The sequence below is a fragment of the Macrobrachium nipponense genome, chromosome 25, assembly GCF_015104395.2.
Source record: "Macrobrachium nipponense isolate FS-2020 chromosome 25, ASM1510439v2, whole genome shotgun sequence".
Taxonomy (NCBI): domain Eukaryota; kingdom Metazoa; phylum Arthropoda; class Malacostraca; order Decapoda; family Palaemonidae; genus Macrobrachium; species Macrobrachium nipponense.
The window spans coordinates 41253055-41268322 of record NC_087214.1 but is presented as its reverse complement, the minus strand read 5'-3'; the positions used below and the strand labels follow the sequence as shown (position 1 = coordinate 41268322).

Below are 15268 nucleotides of genomic sequence, written 5' to 3'. Positions count from 1 at the left end.
GTTCTCAAACTATTGAGAGATAATTTGCATGGTGGTCTCTTTACAAGTTTTAGATTGCCCGGTGGACTTTTTTAAAAATCAATTACAATTGACGTTACAAAATATACTGTACAGTTACAAGACATTTTATCAAACAATTATATATTCAGAAAATGGTAACATTAAGGTACTGAAACAAAACCATTTCTTTGGAAAGATTACATATTTAAAAAAATGGAAACCTTAATCTACTGAAACAAAAGCTTCTTTTTTTTATTTGACAACCAATTAGTTGATAAGAAAATGCAACTTATATGGAACAAACACTTTTTTTTTTGGCCAAAACGTGTATAATAAAAAAATGGCAACCTTAGTTATCAAATGTACGTTCAATGGGATGGGTTCATTTGCTTTGCCTGAACCAATTCTCTAGATTTGGCTTGGTTTTGGCCAGTGCAACGTAAAAGCACTATACAAACAAACAAAAACAAACAAACAAACTTTCATATTTGTTGCTTCTAATCGGTTCTGGGATTTTGTTTTGACGGCAAGTAGTGTGGAAACTGCCGACTCATATGTAGTTGCGAATGGAATCAGCAGTTTTAGAGCCATCTTGCAACACCGGGATAGGCCTGTGCCATTTCAGTCCAAAAATCACTGCAGCACATTTCATGGAAAATATGTTTAGACCTAGTACATCATTACTCAATTCAATAAATTGTTCTTGTATTGTATAAGCCTCCAAAGGCAGATCATTAATGGAAAGTACAAATGGGTTGTTGATAAATTGATAGTATTTTTTAAAATGTTGTAGTTAAGGAAATTAATGAGTTATTTTTTCACTAAGAAGTGATACATGTTGTTTCATCAACTCAATGATATTGTCTTCAACGTTAAGCTCATTCTCATCAATATATATGTATTTAATTGTGGAAATTTGGCAAAATTATTCTTCTCTAACTTGAGAGTGCCAAGGTTCGAACTTCATTTTGAAAGCAGTCATTTTTTTTTTTCATAGCAATGAAGTACTGTGATCTCTTTTCCTTGCAGCGACAAATTGATGGAATTCATCGATTCAAATATATATGTCTGCCAAAACTGACAGGCATATAAGAAAATGGAATCAGAGAATTTTGCGTGGATGTCTGGTTTAGTGTCTACCAAAAATTAATGCATTTCTTCACGTAGTAAAAAAATGCTCCTGAATACTTGCCCTTTGGAAAGCCATCTTGTGTGAATGCAATAAGTGTTTCAAATTCGGAATAACTTTCTTTGCATAATGCAGAAAACAAACGAGAGTTTAAGTGCGTTCGCTTTAATGAAGTTAACTACTTTAATCACATCACCGAGAACATAGTTCAACTCATCAGGCATGGTCTTCACTGCTAATGCTTAGTAATGACTAGTGCAATATCTACCAATAATATCTGGAAATTTGTGCTTGTTTCTCTCACCATTTTATTCTTTCATTAGAAAACTAGTGCAAGATACATATTGTGGTAAAGAATGAATTTTTTTGTATTTTGACTATTCCACAAGCAATAGGACATTGGGTAGCATATATTTAATACCAAACCGTATGGTGAAAGTAATCCTAATATGTGGGGATGATATAACAAGAAGATTTGGTGACCCCTTCACGGTCCCCCTGAGACGCCTTTGTGGTCCCCCAGAGGACAGCAGATTTCAGCGGATCCTAGGATGAAATTCTGCTGAGGCTGTTGCCTTTGTGACTCTTCTCATAGGGGTCCTAAATTGCTGTGTAGCCATAAATAAAGGAGGCTTTTCCCCTTCAAAAGGGAGCTGTAACGTTGCCACATTCCTCGGTGGAGTTTTCCGAAACTGAGATGACCGAGGCAAATGTTTTCATTCTGCCACTGCCTCTGGTCTTTTAGAAAATCTGTCTTTACAAGATTAATAATTTTGAAAATGAAGGGACAGAAGGTTGGGACTCCTTGCTGAGCAACTTCGGTCCTGGTAAAGGGCATCTTTTATAACTTTTAATGTTATAGACATAGCTGAGAACACAGTTTCTATTAGTGGTCTTTCACATGTACAGCTTCATTCATAGATTTTTTCTCATTAATTAGATATTTAATGTAGGAAGAAAAATGCGTATTGGTGAGTCTAACCAAGGATTCTTAGTATCATCCAGGATGAGTATTGGAGCCCCTATGTTACAATTGATGCTCAAGTAGAATAGGACTGTTATATTTGTACATTACTATATCCTTATTCACTTTGGAGAAAAATTGGCAAGGGCATATACTGCTAAAATTAAGCTGCAAGTTATAGCCGAAGCTGAGGAAAGAATGAATATTATTGTACATTGGCAACATGGATGAAACTCCCGCAAACTTTGGTATAGTACTATCAAACTCGACCGTAAACAAAATTCGAGAGAAACGTGTTTTAATCAAAACTATTTGGCATGAAAGAACACATTTTACTGTTTTCATTCAGATAAAAGATCAATACATAAAGCTCGTAGTATTATGGCGAAATCAAGTCAAAACATCAAATGTAATCTGTTGATTTTTTTACGTAGTAAACATGCCCTCTACAAACAAAAAATAACAAAATGTAACAATATATCAGTCCTATTCTACTTAATTATGGTATTTTTTTACTATTGTACAATGGTATTTTTTTACTATTGTACAATGGCTGAAATGCAAGCAAAACAGCTGTTGTATCCAATTCGGCTGTTTGTAGCAAAACAACTGTTTTCATTCAGTTGCTTATGGTTGTACGCATTAAGCAATGATTATCACATTACTAACAATACTTTTATAATTCTCTTTTACTTTTTTAACTTATTTAACTAGAAGATATGATTTAACTAGAAGATATGATAAATAAAGAGATGGAGGAAAAGAGGTTAGGAAGTGCCACTAAGAAGTGGAAGACAATATCAATGGAGAATGAAAATTGACATCATTAAGCATTCTGAAAAAGGTGAATTTTTCTTTCTCTCTCTCTAGGCCAAGATCATCGAATCTGACATTAAAAATTTTTAGAACCACTGTGCAGACCATAGGCATATGAAATTCCACATTTTTATTAAAGAGTTATTACATACATATATATTATGGTAAAATATCTGGCCATGACACTGTCTAAGGCGTCGTTAATCAGGCCATGGCACTGAAAGGTGGATTGTGGTGCCAGCTGATTTGAATTTCGGTTATTTGTGATTTTAGGTTACCGTCAAGCCGCCAGAAACAGAACCCTGCTGGTAACCGGGGGCTCCTTGTCCTAGTTTCTCAGACCTACCATGAACACTTGCCCACAATTTTATTAATAAATAGAGGTCCTTTGGAACATAGCAACACAATATCGCAGCACCTCGATAGAACGCGAAGGATCATTGAAGCAAAAGAATAGTGTTAATTCCTTATTATAGTAGAGTTTGTGAAGATAGCCAAAGAAACTATCTTTGGACAGTATAATCTGAATAATCATTGTTAATGGTGGGAAAAAGGGTACCACTACTTAAGGCAATCCTACTGTAATGATCCCGACCCTAACAGAGAAAGAGGAGCATAGTAATCCAAGAAGAGCATTCAGAGACTGCAAACCTTCATCGAGGAAGAGCAATCCACTCCATGAAATAGTCATTCTCCCCTAATACATTCCTTTCTCTCCCATACCTAATCTCTCGTGGGTGCTAATGGTGTGCAGGGTCTTGATTTCTAAAGCATGGATCACTTGAAACAAGAATGAACAATCTACCAATAAAATCTACATATTTCTTTATTTGAAAATCTAATCATCTGTTGCAAATCATGAGACCAATCTTTTAGTGAAATTTCTGTGAAAATACACCCAAGTTGCAGAGTAATCTATTAACAAACATAACAATGAAGACAAAAACATCCTTCCAGTAATGCTGCTTAAAACAATGAAGACAACAAAATGTTGTTCCAGTCACGGGCAAGAATGGAAGCCCAAAAGTTCTGAAGCTTTAGTATCATTATGTGTAGAGTAAGCCCCCACAGAGAGGTACTACCATCAATGCACCTTACAAAGCGCACTGTAGGCATAACTGCTGCAATCCCTTTTAATTCCTTTTACTATAGTACTTCTTTTCATATTCTCTTTCTTCCATCTTACTGTCCACCCTCTCGTAACTGTTGTCTCAACATTAATTTCAGTGCTTAATAACCTCATAGGTCTTAGTGCTTGGCCTTGGGCCTAAATTTCATAATCCAATTCCAATTCTAGACACAGGCAGCTTTACAAAGAATATAGAGTACTACCACTAATCACCTTCTAAGGAGACTGAGAAAAATAACTGATACTGTACAAACCTTATTTGCTGGATTGTTCCTGAAAGATGATTTCTGGTAGTCTGCAACAACTTCAATCAAGTAGCCTGTCAACCAAATACCCCACCCCACATAGTCTCTCGTGCTTAGGGGCCGTTGTCGAGGAGACAAAATTGCCAGTAAACTAGGTAGAATTGTAACAAACACCCACACCCCTGTACAAAGAAACAGAAGGAAAAAACATCATCGAGTTAAAGTTAACTCATATGATCTAATGCTATAAAAATCCAGTTCTGTTCTACAACACGATATAAAATATATGCACCAGATAATTAATTTATGATTTGTCAGGACAAAAATATCTTTGTTGAAAATATAGTTCTTGTTAACTTTCGTAAAAATTACATTATTATATTGAATTTTCAAACAGAATAAATATTTATATAGTTAGGTACCATCATATAATTTCCTCCAATCTGAGTCATTCACCAAGATTAAAATATGTAAACATACTGTAATCTACAGAATTTCCCAAATATATGATAACAATGTTCAAGCAAAGAGACAGAGTTATTTAGTTTTAATACCAAACTGCAACTCATAGTTTTGAGTACTTGGACTTGAGTGTGTTACTATATAGTATACTAATTTGAGTTTGCCAGTTCATTAGAAGTTTGAAAATTTTGGTGGCCTATCTTCATGAGAAAATATATTTAGCCTTTTTAATCTTACATGTTTTGAATATTGAGTTCAAGTTTGGTTTTCAGCTCAGCAGGTAACTTGTATCTCAAACACGAATTCCAGCATACAGGCAGTCCCCGGTTATCGGCGATCCCTTTTTATGGGGCTTGGCTAGCACCATAAAATCAGCGATTTATGGAGCCCATTACGGGCCGAGTTCTGGTTATCGGCGCCATAAGGGTGTTTATGGCTGGACATCAGGGTACTTATGGTGTGCCATAAGCGCCATTATGGTGCCATCAATCGCTGAGTATCAGTTAATGGCAGTTTTCGCTTATCGGCACACCCCCAGGAACAGAAACCCCGCCGATAACCAGGTACTGGCTGCATTCCTTACTCCAGATGTTAGCATCAATACCTGGCACTGTAATCTGATTAGCTCATTATGGGTACTACAGTGGACCCCTGTATTTGCAGGGGATGCGTACCAGAACCCCACGAGAATAGTAGCTAGAATCCATGAATACTCAGAACCCCTATAAAAATGCTTAAAACTGTCTGTTTTATTAGTTCAGACTCAAGAAAAACCCACTAAAAATGCTTATACAGTACGTACCTGGTTTTTTAAGTTTTATCACAAAAACTGCTTGTAATCACGAAATTGATATGAAAATACAGTAATTTGTGGATATTTCTTGTAGAAAAATACCTTGAATATGCAAATTTCCCATGAATAATGGGTATATAATGTCTATAGAGAAATCTGTACTTTGCAAAATCTTTCATAATTCTGATCATTCTTTGCATAAAGATCTTCCCCGACTTTCTACAAACTACAGTGGTCCCCCCCGTATTCGTGGGGGATGCGTACCAGACCCCCCAGTGAATAGTTGGAACCCACGAATAGTTGGAACCCCTATAAAAATGCTTAAAACCTCCTATTTTGGTAGTTAAAACTCAAGAAAAACCCACTAAACATTTTTATACATACCTGGTTTTTTCAAGTTTTATCACAAAAAAGTTTATTTTATGATTAAATTTATAAAAAAAACACAGGAATTTGTGGATATTTCTCATAGAAAAATACCGCGAATAGGTGAATTTCCCACGAATAATGCGGGGAAATGTTCCAGAAAGAAATCTGCAAATGTGTGAGTCTGCGAATCCGGAAAATGCTAATATGGGGGGTCCACTGTAGTATCAATCCTGCAGTTAATTCTAAAAAAAAAAAAAACTTGCCTTTTCTGCTGTGAGGTTTAATACATAGTTTTCTATAGCTCTGTGCCAGTTTTGAAAACCTTCCTAGCTATGTGGTTAAACTAGATGCAAGACTTGCATTTTTTACTGAGCAGGTTCATAATGGTCATCTCACGGTTAAAGTCACAATTTTTTAGAGTAAATTGTATTTTTCCTAACTATACAAACATAAGGTTCTTTAATAGGATATACTTGCAGGCGTAGCAGCTTGGAGTACAGTTGTTAAATTCTTGAACTAGGTGGTTAGGCAGGAACTACTGCCCAGTAAGCAGGAGACCATCGCGGTAGGCGGGAGACCTGCCTGCCCGGACGTGAACACTTCAATTTACTTGCAGCCCATGTTTCAGAGTGAGCGAACATGAGGTGGGGAATTAGTATAAAGGACCTCAGGTTTGTATAGTTAGGAAAAATGAAATTTTCATTATTAAATGAAGTTTTATTGTATACTTACCGAACAATTATAGAGCCGTGATTTCCACGAGCGGCAGGATACTAAATTCAAATTTAGCGCGTCGGCGTCGCCAACACTGGTGGTGATGACGTCATCTCCCTCCACTCGCGGGAGAACCAGGTACAACTGCCCAGGTGAATCCAATTCTTTCTGCCCGTCCGTCCACCTAAGGGGAGGAGGGTGGGTATAATCATAATTGTTCGGTAAGTATACAATAAAACTTCATTTTAATAATGAAAATTTCATTTTTATTGTAGTGTCTTACCGAACAATTATAGAGCTGATTACACATTGATGGGAAGGGGGATTCAGTGGGACCAACATTAGTAATTTTTAAAATGGTTACATTTATTGCAATTAAAACCAGTAAACACTCAAGGTGTCTGTTGTACCTTACCTTGTAAGAGAGCTACAGCAGACTGTTACTGCCTCTGGTCGGTGCTCTTCTTACTATTGTAGAGGAATTGGAATTTGCCCAAAGTTAGCCTCTACAGGAGTGGAATCCTTCCGTAGTTCAAGCGAGTCAAGGCTGACTGACGGAGGATAGTAACAACAAAGATTGCCCTTGCCCTGGGCTAAGACCAGAAATTCAATCATACAAAACATTTATTTGTCACCACACAGATTTAAAAACATATATACCCAACCATTGTAAAATCTGACCTAACAGACTGGTGAGTATCCCAGGTACTCAGTACCCCCAGCTTCCCTTGAACTCGACAACCTATTCAAGGTGAAAAGTTAGCATAGAGGTGACGACCCCTGTGCCGTTTCTCCCAACACCATGCCAGAAACCGCCACCGGACCTAACGTTTTACAATTCTCGAAAACCGTTTCTATCTCTTTGAGATAATGACTCGCAAAAACCGAATTCGATCTCCAGAACGTCCTCTGAAGAATCGAAGCTAAAGATAAATTCTTTCTGAATGCTAAAGAAGTTGCCACTGCTCTAACCTCGTGAACTTTAACTCTCAGAACGGAAAGATTGTCATTCTCGGACTGCGAGTGAGCTTCCCTGATAAGCTCTCTAATCAAAGAACATATAGCATTCTTAGAAAGAGGACGAGAGGGATTTTGAACGAGGTCCAGAGCTTAGAAGATTGTCCTCTGATACCCTTAGTGGCAAACAGATACTGCTTAATAGCCCTGACTGGACATAAGAGCCTTTCTTCCTCCTCATGTCCAACCAAATCAGATAAGTTCCTTACCACAAAACTCCTCGGCCAAGGATTAGAAGGATTCTCATTTTTGGCTAGAAAGGTCAAAGATACCGAAAATACAGCATTGCCTTGAGAGAAACCGACTCTTTTGTCTATAGCGTGCAATTCGCTGACACGCTTAGCAGAAGCTAGTGCAATAAGAAAGAGTGCCTTCTTAGTCAAGTTCCTGAGTGAAGCCGACTTCAAAGGCTCAAACGGTGGCCCCATGAGGAACTTAAGCACCACATCTAAGTTCCAAGCCACTGTATCTTGCGGGAGCTTAGTGGTTTCGAAAGACCTAATGAGGTCCGACAGATCTGAATTGGAGGAAATATCCAAACCTCGATGTCGAAAAACCGAAGAGAGCATGGCTCTATATCCTCTGATCGTCGAAGGAGCCAGTTTCTTAGAGTTCCTAAGAAATAGAAGAAAATCTGCTATTTCTGTTAAAGAGGTCGCAGAAGTAGAGACTTTAGCACTTCTACACCACTCTCTGAAGATTCTCCACTTCCCTTGATAGAGTTTGTTAGAAGACTCTCTCCTACAACGAGCGATAGCTTCTGCAGCTCTTCTTGAAAATCCTTTCGCTCTGACAAGATTCCGGACAGTCTGAACCCTGTCAGAGCTAGAGCGGACAAGTTTTGGTGGAACCTCTTGAAGTGAGGTTGTTTGAGAAGCCACTTCTCTGGAGGAAGAAGTCTGGGGAAGTCTACTAACAACTGGAGAAGGTCCGGGAACCACTCTTTCCTGGGCCAAAAGGGAGCGATTAACGTTAGCGTTACATTGCTGTGCGACATGAACTTGTTCAGCACCTCTCTTATTAGACCGAACGGAGGGAATGCATAAGCTTCCAGACCCGACCAATCCAACAGCATTGCGTCCACCGACCAAGCTAGAGGATCTGGGACTGGAGAACAAAAGAGAGGAAGACGGTTGTTCCTCGATGTCGCGAACAGGTCTATTGACGGTCGTCCCCAAAGGCGCCAAAGTTTCTGACAAATCTTGTTGTCCAAAGTCCACTCCAGAATAACACTTGCTGTTGACGACTTAACTCGTCCGCCAGGACGTTCATCTTTCCCGGAACAAATCTCGGGACTAGCTGAAACCTTCGCTTCGTTTGACCACAGGAGGAGATCCTTGGCTACTTCGTACAGAGAGAAAGACTGAGTCCCCCCCTGTTTCCGCACGAACGAGAGAGCCGTGGAGTTGTCGGAATGCACTGCCACTACTCGGCCTTCTACTAAGCTCCGAAACTGTCTGAGCCCTAAGAAAATTGCTAACAGTTCCTTTACATTTTATGTGGAACTTCTTCTCCTTCTCCGACCAAGCTCCTGAAGTCCGTTGATTTCCCAGTAGGCTCCCCAAACCTGTGTCCGATGCGTCGGAAAAGAACTGTAGGTTCGGGAGGATGGGTCGTAGATCTAACCCTTCTTCCAACCTTGCTCGAGAGAGCCACCACCTTAGGTCCTCTTTTATTTGATCTGTGACAGGAAAGGTAATCGAGTCTGGTTGTGTCTTCCTGCACCAAGAGGCTCTCAGGAAAAACTGCAGAGGTCTCATGTTGCAGTCTTCCAACGTCACAAATTTCTCCACTGACGTCAATTTGCCCAGGAGCCTCATCCACTGATGGCAGAACTTACCTTTTTGTCCAAGAACTCCTGAACTGTCTTTCCAGACAGCCTTGAACCCTCTTCGGGGACAGAAAAGCCCCCGAAAAACTTGAGCATTCAGAATCATCCCCAAATAAAGGATGCTCTGAGATGGAACCAACTGGGACTTCTGTTTGTTGACCAGAATTCCTAACTTTCTGGCAAGATCCAGAGTTGTTCCAAGGTCCTTCATGCACCGACTCTCTGATTCCGACCGGAGAAGCCAATCGTCCAGATAGAGGGAGATTCTTACTCCTAATATGTGTAGCCAGCTTCCTATCGGGGATAGAACCCTGGTGAAAACTTGAGGAGCGGTCGCTAGTCCGAAGCAAAGCGCCCGAAACTGAAACACCTTGCCTTCGAACATGAACCTCAGGTACTTCCGAGATTCGCGATGTATCGGAATGTGAAAATAAGCGTCTTGCATGTCCAGAGAGACCATCCAATCCCCCTGTCTGATGGACTCCAGAACCGACCGAGTGGTCTCCATATGAAATTTTGTTTTCTGGACATGCAAGTTCAGGGCGCTCACATCCAAAACCGGCCTCCAGCCCCCTGATGACTTGGGAACTACAAAAAGGCGATTGTAAAAGCCTGGAGGAAAATCCCCTTCTATCTGTTCTATCGCTTCTTTGAGAACAAGCGCTTCCACTTCTGCGGCTAGCGCCAGAAATTTGTCTGAGCCCGGAGAGTATGCCTGGAAGGTGGAATTGGCACAGGTGAGAGCGAGGGAGGTGAAACGAGAGGAATACGATAGCCGAACTTGAGTACTTGCACTACCCAGGCTTCTGCTCCTCTGTTTTCCCATTCCTCCCAAAACAGAGCCAGCCTGGCTCCCACTGGTGCATGAAGAACCGAGCTTTCATTTGGAAGGTTTGTTAACCTTGGCCGAGGCCTTAGACTGAGGTCGCAAATTCGATTTCGGCCGAAAGAAGCGCTTGGGTTTTCTCCCTCGAAAAGGCGCTTGGGCCAGAGGAGAAACCGAAGGAACAGTCTCCACAGGAGCTTTAGGTCTCTTAGTAGACTGTGCCAGTAAATCCGAAGTAGATTTCTTATCTAGCGCAGACGAAATTGACAACACTACATCGTCTGGAAAGAGGTTATCTTTCACAAAAGGAGCAAACAAGAGAGCAGACTTCTGTTGGGACGTAACCCTTTTAGAAGCAAAGGAGCACCAAAGTTGCCTTTTCTTAAGGGTACCAAAGGCGATGAGCGAAGCTAACTCATCACATCCATCCCTAATGGATTTGTCCGCACAGGACAGAACACCAATCCAATCCTCCGCTAACTCCTGGGAAAGAGAAGGACAGTCTTCGATCTTGGCCGCTAAAGCGCCAATAGTCCAATCAAAGGAAGCTAAAGACTTCCAAAAGTTTAAATTGATTCTTTACAACGTGGTCCAACTCAGGCGCTGTAAAGAAAACTTTCGCTGCGGCGAAAGCAGATCTTCTAGAGGAGTCGATTAAACTGGAGAAGTCTCCCTGGGAGGAGGCAGAAACTCCCAGAGAAGGAGCTTCCCCAGTTACATAAAACCTATACCTCTTACGAAGCAACTTAGAGGGAGGGTAAGCAAAAAGAGCCTTCCCTAAGTCTCTTTTCATAGACATCCATTTCTCCGTCTCTTTCAACGAATGTCTAACCGCTTTAGATAGAACAAGTTTTGGGAGGAGAGGGTCTGAAGTTTTCCTCCTCATCAAAAAAGTCGAAGTTGGGGAGCGCGGAGCCGCTTTCTCAAAATAATCTGGATAAGATACCAGAAGAAATCTAAGGAGACGTGAATAACACGAGAGGTGATGTGAATCCTCCTCCTCTACTTCTTCTTCATTCTCCGATACCACCGAAGAAGTAGACGGAACTACAACCGGATCTGAAGGTTTCGAACCACCCTTGGACTCATTCATCCAGTTGGTTAACATCTCTAACTGCTTGCGCAAAGGCGCCAGAGACGAATCAAAACAGTTAACGTAGGCTTGGAAGAGCCTAAATGTTCAGCAGGAGGCGGAAAAACTACTTGCGCCTCGCTCGGAGCCGCCGAAATTCGAGGCGAAACAGGCGCATCAGGCGTAACAGACGAAAAAGCGCCTAAAGAAACACCCTTAGAACTGCTAGCTACAGCGCTAAAACCACAATCTCTACTAGTAGATGGAGCCGAAAAAGGCACAGATTGAGGCGACGAACGAGCCGCTAACGGCCGCGCGCAACCCTACTCTCAGGCTCCTTATACCGCTTGACTGGAGGAGGCGAAGAATCGGCGCCTGAACGCCTCTTTAAGGGACGCGAACGGGCGAATCTCGCCAAGAGCGCCGCGCGACCGGAGACGAATCGCTTGAATCATTCGAAAGGCGTCTGACCGCAACACCTTTCCAACGCTTAACCGAGCCCTGTTGAGGCGCAACAGGCTCAACAAGAGAGGCGCCTGTCTGTGGGCAAATCCCGATCGACTCCCTTGGACTTCCGGTATGTCTTCTCCCCGGTGCGGGGGAGCTGGACAGTGACCTTTGTCTAGGAGACGTGTCAGGACAGACAGACGCACCCTCAACTACACTCTTACCTGAGGTCGCTTTCTCCAAAAACGTCTTAACTGAATTACCAAGTTGCAAAACCGTATTCGCTAGTACGAAATTTCTGATATAACCTCGAATTCCAGACTGGCAATGGTGTCGGAAGAAACTACACGGGAAGCCGGAGAAGTGGGATTAGTAGGAGGAATAGGAGGTGTAGTTAAAGGAGACATAACAATTTGAGGAGAAACAGAAGGAACAGATGCATCGCAAGACGAAGCAGAGCTAAGTCTACTTTCCCTAAGCGCTGCTTTTCTAATTCTGTCTTTAGCTAATTTCTCCGAGTATGAACTAAAAAACTTCCATTGAGAATCAGTCCAATCACTACACTCGTTACATGTTCGATCGGCTGAACAAACCTGTCCCCTACATTAACACATTTAGTGTGAGAATATATTCTAACTTGGATAATCTAGTTTTACATCCTGAGATGCAAAACCTAACTCCCGACGGACTAGAATCCGACATGGCAACGCCTAAATAAAAAGCAAAATAACAACACGCCCAAAAAGAGTACTTCACCAATTCCGAAGATCAATTCCACCAGAAAAAAAAGCGAAGCAAAGTCATCCAACCGCACCGACCACCGATGTTCACCGGACGCCGGCAGGAAAAGAATTGAATTCACCTGGGCAGTTGTACCTGGTTCTCCCGCGAGTGGAGGGAGATGACGTCATCACCACCAGTGTTGGCGACGCCGACGCGCTAAATTTGAATTTTAGTATCCTGCCGCTCGTGGAAATCACGGCTCTATAATTGTTCGGTAAGACACTACAATAAAAATACAATTTACTTTAAAAAATGTTTTTACAAACACGATATACAAACCCTCGGCCCTTTACAATAGGAAGAATAAGAACTGCAAGATCAAAAGTCAGCCCTCTGGGTCTTTTCGAAATGAGTGAGGAATCGTAACTCATACAAAAGACATTCCTGCCTTACTGCCCGAATCTCCTGCCTCCCCTTGCTATAGGAAGGAGTGAAATTGCTTCTATGATTCTAATAAGGAAAATAGAAAGGAAGCTTGATGTGTAAGCTTACCGCATAAAACAGCCATCCAGCCAGTGTAAGTTCGAGTCCATTCTCAACCTGAAGGAAGAGAAGTAAAGAGACGAGGAGGGGAAAGAGGAGAGGCCAGTCACTCCCGCATCCTTCTTACCTCTAGAACTGCACACCATAGGCAAGAGATGCAACTTGTCCTCTTGAAGGAGGCAGGTAGGCAAACACAACTTGAGGATCCACCCAGGTCCAAGGAAAGTGTTCCAAGGACTTGTGGGCAACTACCCAAAAGCAGAAAGACATGTGGTTCTCATGGAACTACATCTAGCTTCCAGCCTGAAATATTCTTCAGTGTGATGAAAGGACCAAGCCACTGGCACTGTGTGTTCTTGGGAAAAGTGTGCAGGTGACGTAACTATCTGCAGAGATGAAGTTCGCAATCTAACAAACTCGAAAAAAGTAATTTCCTTAGACACTTCTCCATGGTGAGCCCATAGTGGAGAAAGGAAATAAACACCTTCGAGTCTCGGTAGGTCCAACAACCCATTAATAGGACAACGTAATGATTAATCTGGATCAATAAATAGAAAGTCTAACTGCTCAATGATTCCATCCGAGATTGAGTGGCGACATGTTAACCCACCTTTTGAAGGTGGGTTAACATGTCGCCATGCAACACGTCTATCCTCTGCCACTGCTGCAGAAAGATGGGATGCAGTCTTGAAAAACAAAAACGCTGTCTGGTGACTCTCATGAAGCCTTGCATGTCCCAAACAAGGGTCAAATGCCGTACAGAGGCCAGAGGTCCCTGGGATGGCAAGACAGAGAAAAAGTGTCTCATAAGCAGTAGAATCTCAACTGAGGAGAAACAACACTAGTACTTAAGTGAAAGACTTGAGCAAGTGTGTACCCACGTCTCTTACTGTTGAATAAGAAAGAGGTTAGCTTTCACGATTCTGACAAAGAAAAATTCCCATCAATGACGCCAACCAAAGGGGACGATTCTAATCCCTGAAATTTACAGAATTAGGAATTCTACTGTTAAGCTGAACAGAAGATTGACTGAAACAAAAAAAAACAAAAACAAAGAGAGAGAGAGAGAGAGAGAGAAATGGTCACTCAAAAATGTCCATCCTTTTCCACCTTTTTAACTCACCGGTAAAGGCAACTTTTATTCCCCTCATGTCCGCTTACCTTGTAGAGTCCAAGCATTGAAAAACTTCATAGGGTCTCCCCGCATTTTGTCAAAACGCCGGTCCTTTCCATCTTTCAATATGCGAGTGAACAGGTACAATCCCAATCTGGAAATTTTTAAAACACATAACAGAACCACAATAAATATATATTTCCTCCTAATGAAGTTCCTTGAAATTAATATAGTTGAATAAATGACTGAATACAACAATGGAAGTATCAGTCAGAAATTTAGAATATTACTTTGGAAAGAAATAATACATAATAAACCAATATAATAATGATCTAGAAGTTATAATGGCAGTAATATATTTCAACTTATCTCCAGTGAAACCGCTCATTATTAATTTATCATTAATAATAATAATAACTGAGAGTTCTTTGTTCAATAATACTGCCACTGCATAGGAGTGAATACATGACTAAAATTAATAATGCCTCAGTTTTCTACCCTTATAAGTCAACCAAATTGCCTTTGGCCAACCATTTGCTTTAATTAACAAATAGTAAATTTAGGAATTTAAACCAAACTAAATAAAATATGTTGTAATATTGTTTTCAAACAATCAAACCTGTATCTGTAATTCTGCACTAGAAAAACATGTGACTATGGAATAGTTATACCATATTTTAAAAACCAAATTGCAACTTTAATTAGTTCATACCTGTCTCTCACCCTTTGCCAGCCACAAGGTATCACTGAAAGTACATAATAAGAGTGTCTCTATGGGGGTGGGGCAAACTTGCTTAAAAAACCAGTGGATCTAAATGTTCTGACTGAAGAACAATTGGTTTTGTAAGTAAAGAACGCTTACAAAATCGATTGTTCTTCAGAAATGAAATGGTCATTTGTTATTTGATGATAGTGGGATGAGAAAAAGCAAAAAACCCAACTTGAGAAAATACAAATTACAAAAGTCTAAATCAGTGTTTCCCAAATATTTATGAAACGACCCTGAGCACACCATTTTTTAGATGGGCAATCAAAGGATATATTAAATTTCAACGCATCTTCATTTAGTTTTAT

At 40.8% G+C, this 15268-nt stretch overlaps 1 protein-coding gene across 1 annotated transcript in view; it reads right to left on the bottom strand.

Annotated features, from left to right (window-relative positions):
* The window catches only part of LOC135199402 (uncharacterized), a 43136-nt gene that overhangs the window by 5633 nt on the left and 22235 nt on the right, over window positions 1-15268 (bottom strand). Inside the window, exons 3-4 of the mRNA XM_064227402.1 lie at window positions 14242-14348; window positions 4293-4465 (exon numbers count right to left, since the gene is read on the bottom strand). Coding sequence (XP_064083472.1) covers window positions 4293-4465; window positions 14242-14348 — 280 coding nt within the window. The remainder of the gene's footprint in view (window positions 1-4292; window positions 4466-14241; window positions 14349-15268) is intronic.